The sequence below is a fragment of the Crinia signifera genome, chromosome 4 (assembly GCF_055691185.1).
Source record: "Crinia signifera chromosome 4, ASM5569118v1, whole genome shotgun sequence".
Lineage (NCBI taxonomy): Eukaryota > Metazoa > Chordata > Amphibia > Anura > Myobatrachidae > Crinia > Crinia signifera.
Genome location: NC_139220.1, coordinates 8,262,123 through 8,277,972, shown reverse-complemented (window position 1 = coordinate 8,277,972; position 15,850 = coordinate 8,262,123). Strand labels below are relative to the sequence as shown.

At 56.1% G+C, this 15,850-nt stretch overlaps 1 protein-coding gene across 4 annotated transcripts in view; it reads right to left on the bottom strand.

Moving 5' to 3' along the window:
• Positions 1 to 15,850, bottom strand: part of ADIPOR2 (adiponectin receptor 2) — a 54,269-nt gene that overhangs the window by 9,751 nt on the left and 28,668 nt on the right. For 3 of the 4 annotated variants that reach the window (XM_083180936.1, XM_083180933.1, XM_083180935.1), the window contains exons 3-4: positions 5,894 to 6,016; positions 5,152 to 5,323 (exon numbers count right to left, since the gene is read on the bottom strand). In XM_083180936.1, coding sequence (XP_083037062.1) covers positions 5,152 to 5,323; positions 5,894 to 6,016 — 295 coding nt within the window. The remainder of the gene's footprint in view (positions 1 to 5,151; positions 5,324 to 5,893; positions 6,017 to 15,850) is intronic. The other variant, XM_083180934.1, reaches the window with a different exon arrangement.

Genomic DNA, 15,850 nt, shown 5'->3' with positions numbered 1-15,850 from the left:
AGCTAGAATGGAAATGCGTTACTGGGGGACGCGCCTCACCTACACGTCTTATATAGGGAACAGTTACAGCAGCTGGAATGGAAATGCGTTACTGGGGGACGCGCCTCACCTACACAGACACATCTTATATAGGGAACATTTACAGCAGCTGGAATGGAAATGCGTTACTGGGGGATGCGCCTCACCTACACGGACACGTCTTATATAGGGAACAGTTACAGCAGCTGGAATGGAAATGCGTTACTGGGGGACGCGCCTCACGTACACGTCTTATATAGGGAACAGTTACAGCAGCTGGAATGTAAATGCGTTACTGGGGGACGCGCCTCACCTACACGTACACGTCTTATATAGGGAACAGTTACAGCAGCTGGAATGGAAATGTGTTACTGGGGGACGCGCCTCACCTACACAGACACGTCTTATATAGGGAACAGTTACAGCAGCTGGAATGGAAATGCGTTACTGGGGGACGCGCCTCACCTACACGGACACGTCTTATATAGGGAACAGTTACAGCAGCTGGAATGTAAATGCGTTACTGGGGGACGTGCCTCACCTACACAGACACATCTTATAAAGGGAACAGTTACAGCAGCTAGAATGGAAATGCGTTACTGGGGGACGCGCCTCACCTACACAGACACATCTTATATAGGGAACAGTTACAGCAGCCGGAATGGAAATGCGTTACTGGGGTACGCGCCTCACCTACACAGACACATCTTATATAGGGAACAGTTACAGCAGCTGGAATGGAAATGTGTTACTGGGGGACGCGCCTCACCTACACAGACACATCTTATATAGGGAACAGTTACAGCAGCCGGAATGGAAATGCGTTACCGGGGGACGTGCCTCACCTACACAGACACATCTTATATAGGGAACAGTTACAGCAGCTAGAATGGAAATGTGTTACCGGGGGACGCGCCTCACCTACACAGACACGTCTTATATAGGGAACAGTTACAGCAGCTAAAATGGAAATGTGTTACTGGGGGACGCGCCTCACCTACACAGACACATCTTATATAGGGAACAGTTACAGCAGCTGGAATGGAAATGTGTTACTGGGGGACGCGCCTCACGTACACGTCTTATATAGGGAACAGTTACAGCAGCCGGAATGGAAATGCGTTACTGGGGGACGCGCCTCACCTACACAGACACGTCTTATATAGGGAACAGTTACAGCAGCTGGAATGTAAATGCGTTACTGGGGGACGCGCCTCACCTACACGGACACATCTTATATAGGGAACAGTTACAGCAGCTGGAATGGAAATGCGTTACTGGGGGACGCGCCTCACCTACACGGACACGCCTTATATAGGGAACAGTTACAGCAGCTGGAATGGAAATGTGTTACTGGGGGACGCGCCTCACCTACACAGACACATCTTATATAGGGAACAGTTACAGCAGCTGGAATGGAAATGTGTTACTGGGGGACACGCCTCACCTACATGGACACGTCTTATATAGGGAACAGTTACAGCAGCTGGAATGTAAATGCGTTACTGGGGGACGTGCCTCACCTACACAGACACGTCTTATATAGGGAACAGTTACAGCAGCTGGAATGGAAATGTGTTACTGGGGGACGCGCCTCACCTACACAGACACGTCTTATATAGGGAACAGTTACAGCAGCTGGAATGGAAATGTGTTACTAGGGGACGCGCCTCACCTACACAGACACATCTTATATAGGGAACAGTTACAGCAGCCGGAATGGAAATGCGTTACCGGGGGACGCGCCTCACCTACACAGACACGTCTTATATAGGGAACAGTTACAGCAGCTAGAATGGAAATGCGTTACTGGGGGACGCGCCTCACCTACACAGACACGTCTTATATAGGGAACAGTTACAGCAGCTAGAATGGAAATGCGTTACTGGGGGACGCGCCTCACCTACACAGACACATCTTATATAGGGAACAGTTACAGCAGCTGGAATGTAAATGCGTTACTGGGTGATGCGCCTCACCTACACGGACAAGTCTTATATAGGGAACAGTTACAGCAGCTGGAATGGAAATGCGTTACTGGGGGACGCGCCTCACCTACACGGACACGTCTTATATAGGGAACAGTTACAGCAGCTGGAATGGAAATGTGTTACCGGGGGACGCGCCTCACCTACACAGACACGTCTTATATAGGGAACAGTTACAGCAGCTAGAATGGAAATGTGTTACTGGGGGACGCGCCTCACGTACACGTCTTATATAGGGAACAGTTACAGCAGCTGGAATGGAAATGTGTTACTGGGGGACGCGCCTCACCTACACGTCTTATATAGGGAACCGTTACAGCAGCTGGAATGGAAATGCGTTACTGGGGGACGCGCCTCACCTACACGGACACGTCTTATATAGGGAACAGTTACAGCAGCTGGAATGGAAATGCGTTACTGGGGGACGAGCCTCCCCTACACGGACACGTCTTATATAGGGAACAGTTACAGCAGCTGGAATGGAAATGCGTTACGGGGGGGGGGTGCGCCTCACCTACACAGACACGTCTTATATAGGGAACAGTTACAGCAGCTGGAATGGAAATGTGTTACTGGGGGACGCGCCTCACCTACACGGACACGCCTTATATAGGGAACAGTTACAGCAGCTGGAATGGAAATGTGTTACTGGGGGACGCGCCTCACCTACACGTCTTATATAGAGATGTGATCAGAGTGAGTGTGTGTGTGTGTGTGGTACAGATTGGCACAATGGTGTCAGTATAAGAGGTGTGACCAGAGGGGAGAGGTACAGATTGCGCAATGGTGTCAGTATAAGAGGTGTGACCAGGGGGGAGAGGTACAGATTGCGCACTGGTGTCAGTATTAGAGGTGTGACCAGGGGGGAGGCACAGATTGCAGCACTGGTGTCAGTATTAGAGGTGTGACCAGGGGGGGAGAGGTACAGATTGCGCAATGGTGTCAGTATTAGAGGTGTGATCAGAGTGGGGGGGGGGGGGTCAGTATTAGAGGTGTGACCAGGGGGGAGGCACAGATTGCAGCACTGGTGTCAGTATTAGAGGTGTGATCAGAGTGGGGGGGGGGGGGGGGGGTCAGTATTAGAGGTGTGACCAGGGGGAGGCACAGATTGCACAATGGTGTCAGTATAAGAGGTGTGACCAGGGGGGAGGTATAGATTGCACAATGGTGTCAGTATTAGAGGTGTGACCAGGGGGGAGAGGTACAGATTGCGCAATGGTGTCAGTATTAGAGGTGTGACCAGGGGAGGCACAGATTGCAGCACTGGTGTCAGTATAAGAGGTGTGACCAGGGGGGAGAGGTACAGATTGCGCAATGGTGTCAGTATAAGAGGTGTGACCAGGGGGGAGAGGTACAGATTGCGCAATGGTGTCAGTATAAGAGGTGTGACCAGGGGGGAGGTACAGATTGCACAATGGTGTCAGTATAAGAGGTGTGACCAGGGGGAGAGGTACAGATTGCAGCACTGGTGTCAGTATTAGAGGTGTGACCAGGGGGGAGAGGTACAGATTGCAGCACTGGTGTCAGTATTAGAGGTGTGACCAGGGGGGAGGCACAGATTGCACAATGGTGTCAGTATAAGAGGTGTGACCAGGGGGGAGAGGTACAGATTGCGCAATGGTGTCAGTATTAGAGGTGTGATCAGAGTGGGGGGGGGTCAGTATTAGAGGTGTGACCAGGGGGAGGCACAGATTGCAGCATTGGTGTCAGTATTAGAGGTGTGTGAGCAGGAGGAGACCGGGGAGGGTGTCAGTATTAGAGGCGTGACCAGGGGGAGAGGTACAGATTGCGCAATGGTGTCAGTATTAGAGGTGTGATCAGAGTGGGGGGGGGTCAGTATTAGAGGCGTGACCGGGGGGAGAGGTACAGATTGCACAATTGTGTCAGTATTAGAGGTGTGACCAGGGGGGAGAGGTACAGATTGCGCAATGGTGTCAGTATTAGAGGTGTGACCAGGGGGGAGAGGTACAGATTGCGCAATGGTGTCAGTATTAGAGGTGTGACCAGGGGGGAGGCACAGATTGCAGCACTGGTGTATTAGAAGCCAGCTTTGCACGTGAACCGTCACTTCCAAGTGACCTGATATCGTCTCAGGCTTTGGCTGCTGCAGTAATACGCTCTCCAGGATGTGACCTAAATAACACAGCCAGCAACTGCATGTCAGAGCACAGGGCCCACAGCCCCACGGAGATCTGCCGCAGTCTGTCAGTGTGTGGGGGCAGTCTCTGGAGGGGACATAGTGCCCACAGCCCCACGGAGATCTGCCGCAGTCTGTCAGTGTGTGGGTGCAGTCTCTGGAGAGGACATAGTGCCCACAGCCCCACGGAGATCTGGCGCAGTCTGTCAGTGTGTGGGTGCAGTCTCTGGAGGGGACATAGTGCCCACAGCCCACGGAGATCTGGCGCAGTCTGTCAGTGTGTGGGTGCAGTCTCTGGAGGGGACATAGTGCCACAGTCTCAGACATGGGCAGGAATATTGGGTTATTCTACACAATTACAGACAAAATGAACATTAATAATTATTCCATTTGCGTTTCACACTCCTCGGCCACCATATGCACGCAATATATGGAGGGAGCGAGAGGGTAAAAAACAAAAGTGGTGAGCAGACGATGTGGCATCTAGTGGGCAAGGTCTGGTGACGTCTGTAGAGGCCTTATGGGCAAGTGGTTGGCACTGCCAGAATACTCTACACCTCATGTCTTTTCCCGGTTGGAAGCCTACAGCAGTTTGTTATACTGCCCCCACTTGGCAGACAGCAGGAACTGCTACCACAACCACCACATGAGGGAGACATCCTGCCACGGGTTAAAGGGATCAAACAGAACTGCGTCTAGGGGTCGAACACTTTTGGCCAGTTATACACTCGCTGGGCATTTGCCTGTCAATCATTATGAGGAGGGCTCACCCACAAAAATGGTGGATGCGCCCATGAAAACGCAAGCATGTCCCTGCCTGTTTGGGGCAGGCAGATGACGTCACCCGAATTTTGCACAGGTATGGGCGAGATAGAACCCCAAGCTTCTCCTTACTTTCACCTACGAGTAGAGATAAATCATACAAATGTGAATGAGGCCCATAGCATGCACCGGTTGACACAGAACGATACCCATCATGGAGGATGATGCCACCCTAGGAAAGCATACCTAGCAGGTGTGTCCAGATGTTGCCCGTCTCCGTGTGTATTCTGAAGATGCTTTTGAAGCAGGCCCTGAAGGAAGGCATTGGGGGGCGGTGTCCGTGCAGCAGGTAATCGTTGTCCTTTAACCAATCGGGAAGTACGTCGTGAGGAATGACTCGCCACCGGCCCTCCCACACCTAAGGTCGGGAGACAGAAGGAAATGACATCATAGCATCGGGCTAGGTGTACAGACAAGCTGCTGGGTGTACTGGGTGATCCGCCTCCATACCCAGTGTTGGCTATTCCTGGGATATGAACCACATGTACATTTTATAGGGGGGGGGGGGGGGGGGGAGACCAGAGTCAGGGTGGTCATTTTACCACTTTACTTGACAGCCCCAGTTTCACACCCAGAAGCCCCATACGGTATTTATACATGGATTAGGATTGCCTTACTAATAGATTGTAAAGACCTGGCTCCGTGAGTGTACACCCAGGAGACACCCCAACATGATATCACCCCCACCCCATCATCACAGGGAACGTCACGTCCAGCCTCTAACACCAGACGCCCCCATATCTACAGATGTAAAGTCTGGTGTCTTCTGCTGTGCATGGCCTGGGGTGGCTGCAGTACCGTGTGTGCCCAGAGGGAGGAAGTGCTGTGCATGGCCTGGGGTGGCTGCAGTACCGTGTGTGCCCAGAGGGAGGCAGCACTGTACATACGCTCAGAGACAGTCGCACCCCAATACAGAAACCGGGTTTACCTTGCAGACAAACTCTTCCACCCTCTCCATGGCATGGTGGGCCTGCAGGAGGGGAGCCATCCCCATAAAGCCTTCATCCTCCTGGGCCGGCTCCTCTACGCTCTGGCACTTGTCCGAGTTCTGCTGAGGGAAGAGAGAGAGAGAGAGAGAGAGAGAGAGAGAGAGAAGGTGTAAGTACAGTAAGTCAGCAGATGGGCCTCAGGTGTCCTGGCCAGGATACAGCCCCCTTCTGGCAGTGTCAGCACAATGCAGGACTAGGTTACTAGCTATAGTGGTAATTGGAAATAAAGCATTGGTCTATGGGCACAAGAGTCACCTGGGCCCCATTCACTAACATCTGTATGGTTGTCAGAGGGCCACAAACCTATATGTCCTCAATTTCTGCAAAGTTACCACAGAGAATACATATAGTGACATAGGCAGAGCGTTGAGCAGGGGCCTGGGTGTAGCACCCCCACACCAAGCAGTGGCCCTCTGGACACTCATCCCTGTGATGTCATCACTCCAGTGACGTAACTGGACAGATGAAGCAGCCATGGACTCTGGTACTGTACCGAAGAGTTATCTATGCCGATGTCACCATCAGATGAGCCTAGGGAGGTGGGAGCTGAAGGGCACGGTACCGTCAGCTAGGGATTCAGAGTGGGAAGGCGCGAGTCCCTTTGGGCCAGTGTGCACCGCACCATGATAAATACAACACTGGCTCCAGCTTACATATTTTCAATCCAAAAAATAAAGTCTTGTTCTTAGAAGGTTCCCGCCTTAGCGATATTAAATGTTCAGCCGTTACATAGAAATGATATAAACCTTTGTGCAGGCGGCATCACACAGCCGCAGCGCAGGACGGTCACCCCATCAGCCACTGACTGACAGCCAAGGACGCCGAACTTCTCATTAACTCCCACAGCCTGCAGGGAAATGTGCCGCAGACATTTCCAGGAATCACATTAGGACCGGCAGATGCAGGCAGAGCTAGCCGACCTCCGCACGGGACAGACGTCAATAATCTCTCGGCAAGAGCAGAGACAATGGCCGAGGTTCAAACCCAAGTGCCCGTAGTAATACATGTACATCGCTCACAGAACACGGTATTGATCGCCCCAGGAACAGAGTGCGTGCTGTCAATCCCTGTAAGTGGGGCGGAAGTCAGGGAGGGGGTGTACTGGTCCCTGTAGTGTATCTATACATACAGAACACAAGCAATGTACGTGCCTGCCATCGGGGGTACACACCAGGGCTATATAGAGCATGTGCCCATATAGACAGATTCCAGCTAGCTCTTGTATTGCAGGATCAGCTCTGGCCAAGCGCTGTGGTGATGAATCAAGCCTTGTTCTGGTCCCAGATGGGGTAAGACAAGGGGGTCCAGGAACAGACCTCACCCACACAGCCTCATGAAGGAGCTCAGTGTTTGTGTCCACCGCTTCCAGCCCTGGGAGAGCTGTGATTGGGCCACAATACAGAATGTAGTGACTGAGCCGCTCATAGCCTAAGGTAATATGCAGCGTCCCGGATACCAGGCTTCTCTAACAGTAAGGAGAGCTGTATGCTGCTGGCCCCAGAAATACACCCCCCCCCCCCACCCCCATAATACTAATCATCTCATTCTGTGCAACCAAACCTTCTGCATCTACCCAATCTACTCCAACTTCCCTATTGGCCAGAACAAACGCGCAACAAGCCCATTCCATTACACAGCGCCTTGTGATATGAGCAGGGGAATGCAGGTGGTAGGAAGCCACAGACTGAGAGTTATATAGTGGGAGGAGCAGGGTCCCCAGCAGCACATAGTATATCAGGAGAGGAGTGATGTGACAGTGAGGACAGGGCTGCATGTGACAGGGGCAGTGACGTGATGTGAGGAGGGAATGGGGGCAGCAGGAAGCCACAGACTGAGAGGTATATAGTGGGAGGAGCAGGGTCCCTGGCAGCACAGAGTATATCAGGAGATGAGGGATGTGTCAGTGAGGACAGGGCTGCAGGTGACAGGGGCAGTGACATGATGTGAGGAGGGGAATGGAGGCAGCAGGAAGCCACAGACTGAGAGTTATATAGTGGGAGGAGCAGGGTCCCCGGCAGCACAGAGTATATCAGGAGATGGGTGATGTGTCAGTGAGGACAGGGCTGCATGTGACAGGGGCAGTGACATGATGTGAGGAGGGGAATGGAGGCAGCAGGAAGCCACATACAGAGTTATATAGTGAGAGGAGCAGGGTCCCCAGCAGCACAGAGTATATCAGGAGATGAGGGATGTGTTAGTGAGGACAGGGCTGCATGTGACAGGGGCAGTGACATGATGTGAGGAGGGGAATGGAGGCATCAGGAAGGCACAGACTGAGAGTTATATAGTGGGAGGAGCAGGGTCCCCAGCAGCACAGAGTATATCAGGAGATGAGGGATGTGTCAGTGAGGACAGGGCTGCATGTGACAGGGGCAGCGACATGATGTGAGGAGGGGAATGGGGGCAGCAGGAAGCCACAGACTGAGAGTTATACAGTGGGAGGAGCAGGGTCCCCAGCAGCACAGAGTATATCAGGAGATGAGGGATGTGTCAGTGAGGACAAGGCTGCATGTGACAGGGGCAGCGACATGATGTGAGGAGGGGAATGGGGGCAGCAGGAAGCCACAGACTGAGAGTTATATAGTGGGAGGAGCAGGGTCCCCAGCAGCACAGAGTATATCAGGAGATGAGGGATGTGTCAGTGAGGACAAGGCTGCATGTGACAGGGGCAGCGACATGATGTGAGGAGGGGAATGGAGGCAGCAGGAAGCCACAGACTGAGAGTTATATAGTGGGAGGAGCAGGGTCCCCAGCAGCACAGAGTATATCAGGAGATGAGGGATGTGTCAGTGAGGACAAGGCTGCATGTGACAGGGGCAGCGACATGATGTGAGGAGGGGAATGGAGGCAGCAGGAAGCCACAGACTGAGAGTTATATAGTGGGAGGAGCAGGGTCCCCAGCAGCACAGAGTATATCAGGAGATGAGGGATGTGTCAGTGAGGACAGGGCTGCATGTGACAGGGGCAGTGACATGATGTGAGGAGTGGAATGGAGGCAGCAGGAGGCCACAGACTGAGAGTTATATAGTGGGAGGAGCAGGGTCCCCAGCAGCACAGAGTATATCAGGAGATGAGGGATGTGTCAGTGAGGACAGGGCTGCATGTGACAGGGGCAGTGACATGATGTGAGGAGGGGAATGGGGGCAGCAGGAAGCCACAGACTGAGAGTTATACAGTGGGAGGAGCAGGGTCCCCAGCAGCACAGAGTATATCAGGAGATGAGGGATTTGTCAGTGAGGACAGGGCTGCATGTGACAGGGGCAGTGACATGATGTGAGGAGGGGAATGGAGGCAGCAGGAAGCCACAGACTGAGAGTTATATAGTGGGAGGAGCAGGGTCCACAGCAGCACAGAGTATATCAGGGGATGAGGGATGTGTCAGTGAGGACAGGGCTGCATGTGACAGGGGCAGTGACATGATGTGAGGAGGGGAATGGGGGCAGCAGGAAGCCACAGACTGAGAGTTATACAGTGGGAGGAGCAGGGTCCCCAGCAGCACAGAGTATATCAGGAGATGAGAGATGTGTCAGTGAGGACAGGGCTGCATGTGATAGGGACAGTGACATGATGTGAGGAGGGGAATGGAGGCAGCAGGAAGCCACAGACTGAGAGTTATATAGTGGGAGGAGCAGGGTCCCCAGCAGCACAGAGTATATCAGGAGATGAGGGATGTGTCATTGAGGACAGGGCTGCATGTGACAGGGGCCGTGACATGATGTGAGGAGGGAAATGGGGGCAGCAGGAAGCCACAGACTGACAGTTATATAGTAGGAGGAGCAGGGTCCCCAGCAGCACAGAGTATATCAGGAGATGGGGGATTTGTCAGTGAGGACAGGGCTGCATGTGACAGGGGCAGTGACATGATGTGAGGAGGGGAATGGAGGCAGTAGCATTTTGCAATAATGAGCCATAAGTAGGACACTGCCTGTGAAGGGCATTGGTTACATGGAACGGCTGGCTGGGTGACAGATCTGCAGACATCGGATACAAGCAGCGAGATCGGGTGTCCTGCATATAAACCCAGCTCAGTGACAGGTGACGAGCGCTGCGACTGGCACACTCAGCACAGTGCTAAATGCTTCAGGTTGGTGTCAGGTACAAGCTCCTGTCTATAGGGAAGCTGATCCAGGGCGGCATGGACACATCTGGTGTGTGACACGTAGGACAAGCCGCACGTGACGTTACCCCTTTACTTATTTATTACACAGAGTGAAACTGATAGATGAGGTCATAGAAAAGGAAAGGAATACACCCACCTTGTGCTCTTATACCTACACTTTATGTATTACCAGTTATTTATACAGCGTAACGCATTACAGAGAGTATCCGGCCAGTCGCATCAGTCCCTCCCCAGTGGCGCTTACACTCTGTGGGGTACAGTCAATGCTTTTTGCGAGCTGTGACAGTGCTGACTGCTCAAATGGTCAGTATTCAACTGACCCCCTGCATACGCCATTTGCACCTCCCTGGGTTTTTACGGGGATGGGGAAATCGGGTGTGCGGCTGCCAAAACGGCGAGGCTTGCGGCTAAATGCAGCGGGCACCCTGCATTAGGGGAAGCCTCGATGTTCGGGGGCGGCAAGGGTTCCCCCGGAACACTGAATATGGTGAAGGGCCGGCGTGGGGTTAAACGGCGAGGGTCACTTGTTTTTTTTGCCATTTAACTCCCTCGCCAGACGCACTGAATACTGCCCTATGTGCAAAGTGTAATAGTGTGTAAGGGTCAAAAAGTGATTTTTTTTTTTTTTTTTTTTTTTTTTTTTAAAGCAGCAATAATTTACATGGCCACAGCAACCTGGTATTTCAGTGTAAATGATTGCCGCTTTAAAATAATAATTATTATTTTTTTTTTTTTTTTTTTAAAGGAACACTCTCCCAAAATCTCTCACTTTCTGATCCTCACACCCTATTACATTTGGCCCTATGTCCCACACTAGGGCTAATTTTCTTAATTTTGGGGGCATATTAATCTTCCAGTACATATAATGGCAGATTGTGGGAAGAAATCCACATAAGCAGTTATTCAGTATACACAGTTATGGCCACGGTGGGGAATTGAAGCCGAGACCTCAGTACCGTGAGCCAGTAACACTAACCCTTACACCAAACAAGCTGCATGGAACCAGGAAGTCTATTGGGGAGAAGACGGCCGGGACAAACACATTAAAGGCCCCGATTTGAAGCAATGTCTGAGACAAAGGGGTTCTGGGTAAGATACTTTGTGGTGACGCAGCAGGATGACAGCAGGAGCAGAGTGCAGCCTGGAGGCAGAGACGCGCCATCACACCATGTACAGAGGTTACTGTGCACAGAGGTCACGCATGAGTCACACAGGACACGCATGATGCAGCGCTGACCAGAGGAAAGGTTCCTGACACACGGCAGATACATGAGGCAATTCCCGTATAACGCAACACTTGATATTAGCACAACATGCATTCATGGGTTGACCACCGACGGTCGACATGGCTAAGGTCGACATGGTTGAAAGGCCGACACAAGCATTATGCAGATTGTCATTAGGTCGACATGGGTTTTTCCACTATTTCTGTTTTGAATGTCAACATGGACACAATCAGTGTACGGCGTCCCCTCGCATGGCTTCCTGTGCTCGGCACACACACACGCACACACACACACACACACACGATAATCTTGTTGGGAACTAATTAGCCTACCAGTATCCTACACCACACAACTCCTGTACCTTTTTCTTGTGTGACCCTAACAAGCCACACCCCCCAGCCACTACAGTGCGAGGTCCCCCTGCAGAGTACCCCCCAGCCACTACAGTGCGAGGTCCCCCTGCAGAGTACCCCCCCCCCCCCGCCACTACAGTGCGAGGTCCCCCTGCAGAGTACCCCCCCCCCCCCCCCCGCCACTGCAGTGCGAGGTCCCCCTGCAGAGTACCCCCCCCCGCCACTACAGTGCGAGGTCCCCCTGCAGAGTACCCCCCCCCTCAGCCACTACAGTGCGAGGTCCCCCTGCAGAGTATTCCCCCCCCCAGCCACTACAGTGTGAGGGCCCCTGCAGAGTATTCCCCCCCCCCAGCCACTACAGTGTGAGGTCCCCCTGCAGAGTATTCCCCCCCCCCCAGCCACTACAGTGTGAGGTCCCCCTGCAGAGTACCCCCCAGCCCCTACAGTGTGAGGTCCCCCTGCAGAGTATTCCCCCCCCCCCAGCCACTACAGTGTGAGGTCCCCCTGCAGAGTACCCCCCAGCCACTACAGTGTGAGGTCCCCTGCAGAGTATTCCCCCCCCCAGCCACTACAGTGTGAGGACCCCCTGCAGAGTACCCCCAGCCACTACAGTGTGAGGTCCCCCTGCAGAGTACCCCCCCCCCCCAGCCACTGCAGTGTGAGGTCCCCCTGCAGAGTACCCCCCCCCCCCAGCCACTACAGTGTGAGGACCCCCTGCAGAGTACCCCCCAGCCACTACAGTGTGAGGTCCCCCTGCAGAGTACCCCCCCCCCCAGCCACTGCAGTGTGAGGTCCCCCTGCAGAGTACCCCCCCCCCCAGCCACTACAGTGTGAGGTCCCCCTGCAGAGTACCCCCCCCCCCCCAGCCACCTACAGTGTGAGGTCCCCTGCAGAGTACCCCCCAGCCACTACAGTGCTAGGTCCCCTGCAGAGTACCCCCCAGCCACTACAGTGTGAGGTCTCCCTGCAGAGTACCCCCCCCCCAGCCACTACAGTGTGAGGTCCCCCTGCAGAAACCCCCCAGCCACTACAGTGCGAGGTCCCCCTGCAGAGTACCCCCCCCCCGCCACTACAGTGCGAGGTCCCCCTGCAGAGTACCCCCCCCCCGCCACTGCAGTGCGAGGTCCCCCTGCAGAGTACCCCCCCCCGCCACTACAGTGCGAGGTCCCCCTGCAGAGTACCCCCCCCCCCTCAGCCACTACAGTGCGAGGTCCCCCTGCAGAGTATTCCCCCCCCAGCCACTACAGTGTGAGGGCCCCTGCAGAGTATTCCCCCCCCCCAGCCACTACAGTGTGAGGTCCCCCTGCAGAGTATTCCCCCCCCCCAGCCACTACAGTGTGAGGTCCCCCTGCAGAGTACCCCCCAGCCCCTACAGTGTGAGGTCCCCCTGCAGAGTATTCCCCCCCCCCCAGCCACTACAGTGTGAGGTCCCCCTGCAGAGTACCCCCCAGCCACTACAGTGTGAGGTCCCCCTGCAGAGTATTCCCCCCCCCAGCCACTACAGTGTGAGGACCCCCTGCAGAGTACCCCCCAGCCACTACAGTGTGAGGTCCCCCTGCAGAGTACCCCCCCCCCCCCAGCCACTGCAGTGTGAGGTCCCCCTGCAGAGTACCCCCCCCCCCAGCCACTACAGTGTGAGGTCCCCCTGCAGAGTACCCCCCCCCCAGCCACTACAGTGTGAGGTCCCCCTGCAGAGTACCCCCCAGCCACTACAGTGCGAGGTCCCCCTGCAGAGTACCCCCCAGCCACTACAGTGTGAGGTCTCCCTGCAGAGTACCCCCCCCCCAGCCACTACAGTGTGAGGTCCCCCTGCAGAAACCCCCCAGCCACTACAGTGTGAGGTCCCCCTGCAGAGTACCCCCCCCCCCCAGCCACTACAGTGTGAGGTCCCCCTGCAGAGTACCCCCCCCCCCAGCCACTACAGTGTGAGGTCCCCCTGCAGAGTACCCCCCCCCGCCACTACAGTGCGAGGTCCCCCTGCAGAGTACCCCCCAGCCACTACAGTGCGAGGTCCCCCCAGCCACTACAGTGCGAGGTCCCCCTGCAGAGTACCACCCCCCAGCCACTACAGTGCGAGGTCCCCCCAGCCACTACAGTGCGAGGTCCCCCTGCAGAGTACCCCCCAGCCACTACAGTGCGAGGTCCCCCTGCAGAGTACCCCCCCCAGCCACTACAGTGCGAGGTCCCCCTGCAGAGTACCCCCCCCCCCCGCCACTACAGTGCGAGGTCCCCCTGCAGAGTAACCCCCCCCCCCCCCTCAGCCACTACAGTGCGAGGTCCCCCTGCAGGGTACCCACCCCCAGCCACTACAGTGTGAGGTCTCCCTGCCGAGTACCCCCCCCCCCCCAGCCACTACAGTGGGAGGTCCCCCTGCAGAGGACCCCCCCCCCTCAGCCACTACAGTGCGAGGTCCCCCTGCAGGGTACCCATCCCCAGCCACTACAGTGTGAGGTCTCCCTGCAGAGGACCCCCCCCCTCAGCCACTACAGTGCGAGGTCCCCCTGCAGAGTACCCCCCCCCCTCAGCCACTACAGTGCGAGGTCCCCCTGCAGAGTAACCCCCCCCTCAGCCACTACAGTGCGAGGTCCCCCTGCAGAGTACCCCCCCCCCCCCCGCCACTACAGTGCGAGGTCCCCCTGCAGAGTACCCCCCCCCCCTCAGCCACTACAGTGCGAGGTCCCCCTGCAGAGTACCCCCCCCCTCAGCCACTACAGTGCGAGGTCCCCCTGCAGAGTACCCCCCCCCCCCCCCCGCCACTACAGTGCGAGGTCCCCCTGCAGAGTACCCCCCAGCCACTACAGTGCGAGGTCCCCCTGCAGAGTACCCCCCCCAGCCACTACAGTGCGAGGTCCCCCTGCAGAGTACCCCCCCCCCCCCTCAGCCACTACAGTGCGAGGTCCCCCTGCAGAGTACCACCCCCCCAGCCACTACAGTGCGAGGTCCCCCTGCAGAGAACCCCCCCCCCCCAGCCACTACAGAGCGAGGTCCCCCTGCAGAGTACTCCCCCCCAGCCACTACAGAGCGAGGTCCCCCTGCAGAGTACTCCCCCCTCAGCCACTACAGTGCGAGGTCCCCCTGCAGAGTACCCCCCCCGCCACTACAGAGTGAGGTCCCCCTGCAGAGTACTCCCCCCCAGCCACTACAGAGCGAGGTCCCCCATGCAGAGTACTCCCCCCTCAGCCACTACAGTGCGAGGTCCCCCATGCAGAGTACTCCCCCCCAGCCACTACAGAGCGAGGTCCCCCTGCAGAGTACCCCCCCCCACCACTACAGTGCGAGGTCCTCCTGCAGAGTACCCCCCTCAGCCACTACAGTGCGAGGTCCACCTGCAGAGTACCCCCCCCCCCCCCTCAGCCACTACAGTGTGAGGTCCACCTGCAGAGTACCCCCCCCCCCTCAGCCACTACAGTGTGAGGTCCCCCTGCAGAGTAGCCCCCCCCCCGCCACTAGAGTGCGAGGTCCCCCTGCAGAGTACCCCCCCCCCCCGCCAGCCACTACAGTGCGAGGTCCTCCTGCAGAGTACCCCCCTCAGCCACTACAGTGCGAGGTCCACCTGCAGAGTACCCCCCCCCCTCAGCCACTACAGTGTGAGGTCCACCTGCAGAGTACCCCCCCCCCCCCTCAGCCACTACAGTGTGAGGTCCCCCTGCAGAGTAGCCCCCCCCCCCCCCCCGCCACTACAGTGTGAGGTCCACTTGCAGAGTACCCCCCCCCCACCAGCCACTACAGTGCGAGGTCCCCCTGCAGAGTACCCGCCAGCCACTACAGTGCGAGGTCCCCCTGCAGAGTACCCCCCAGACACTACAGTGTGAGGTCCCCTGCAGAGTACCCCCCCCCCCCAGCCACTACAGTGCGAGGTCCCCCTGCAGAGTACCCGCCAGCCACTACAGTGTGAGGTCCACTTGCAGAGTATCCCCCCCCCCCACCAGCCACTACAGTGCGAGGTCCCCCTGCAGAGTACCCGCCAGCCACTACAGTGTGAGGTCCACTTGCAGAGTATCCCCCCCCCCACCAAAGTGGGATGTCCCCCTGCAGAGTACCCCCCAGCCACTACAGTGCGAGGTCCCCCTGCAGAGTACCCCCCAGCCACTACAGTGCGAGGTCCCCCTGCAGAGTACCCCCCAGACACTACAGTGCGAGGTCCCCCTGCAGAGTACCCCCCAGCCACTACAGTGCGAGGTCCCCCTGCAGAGTACA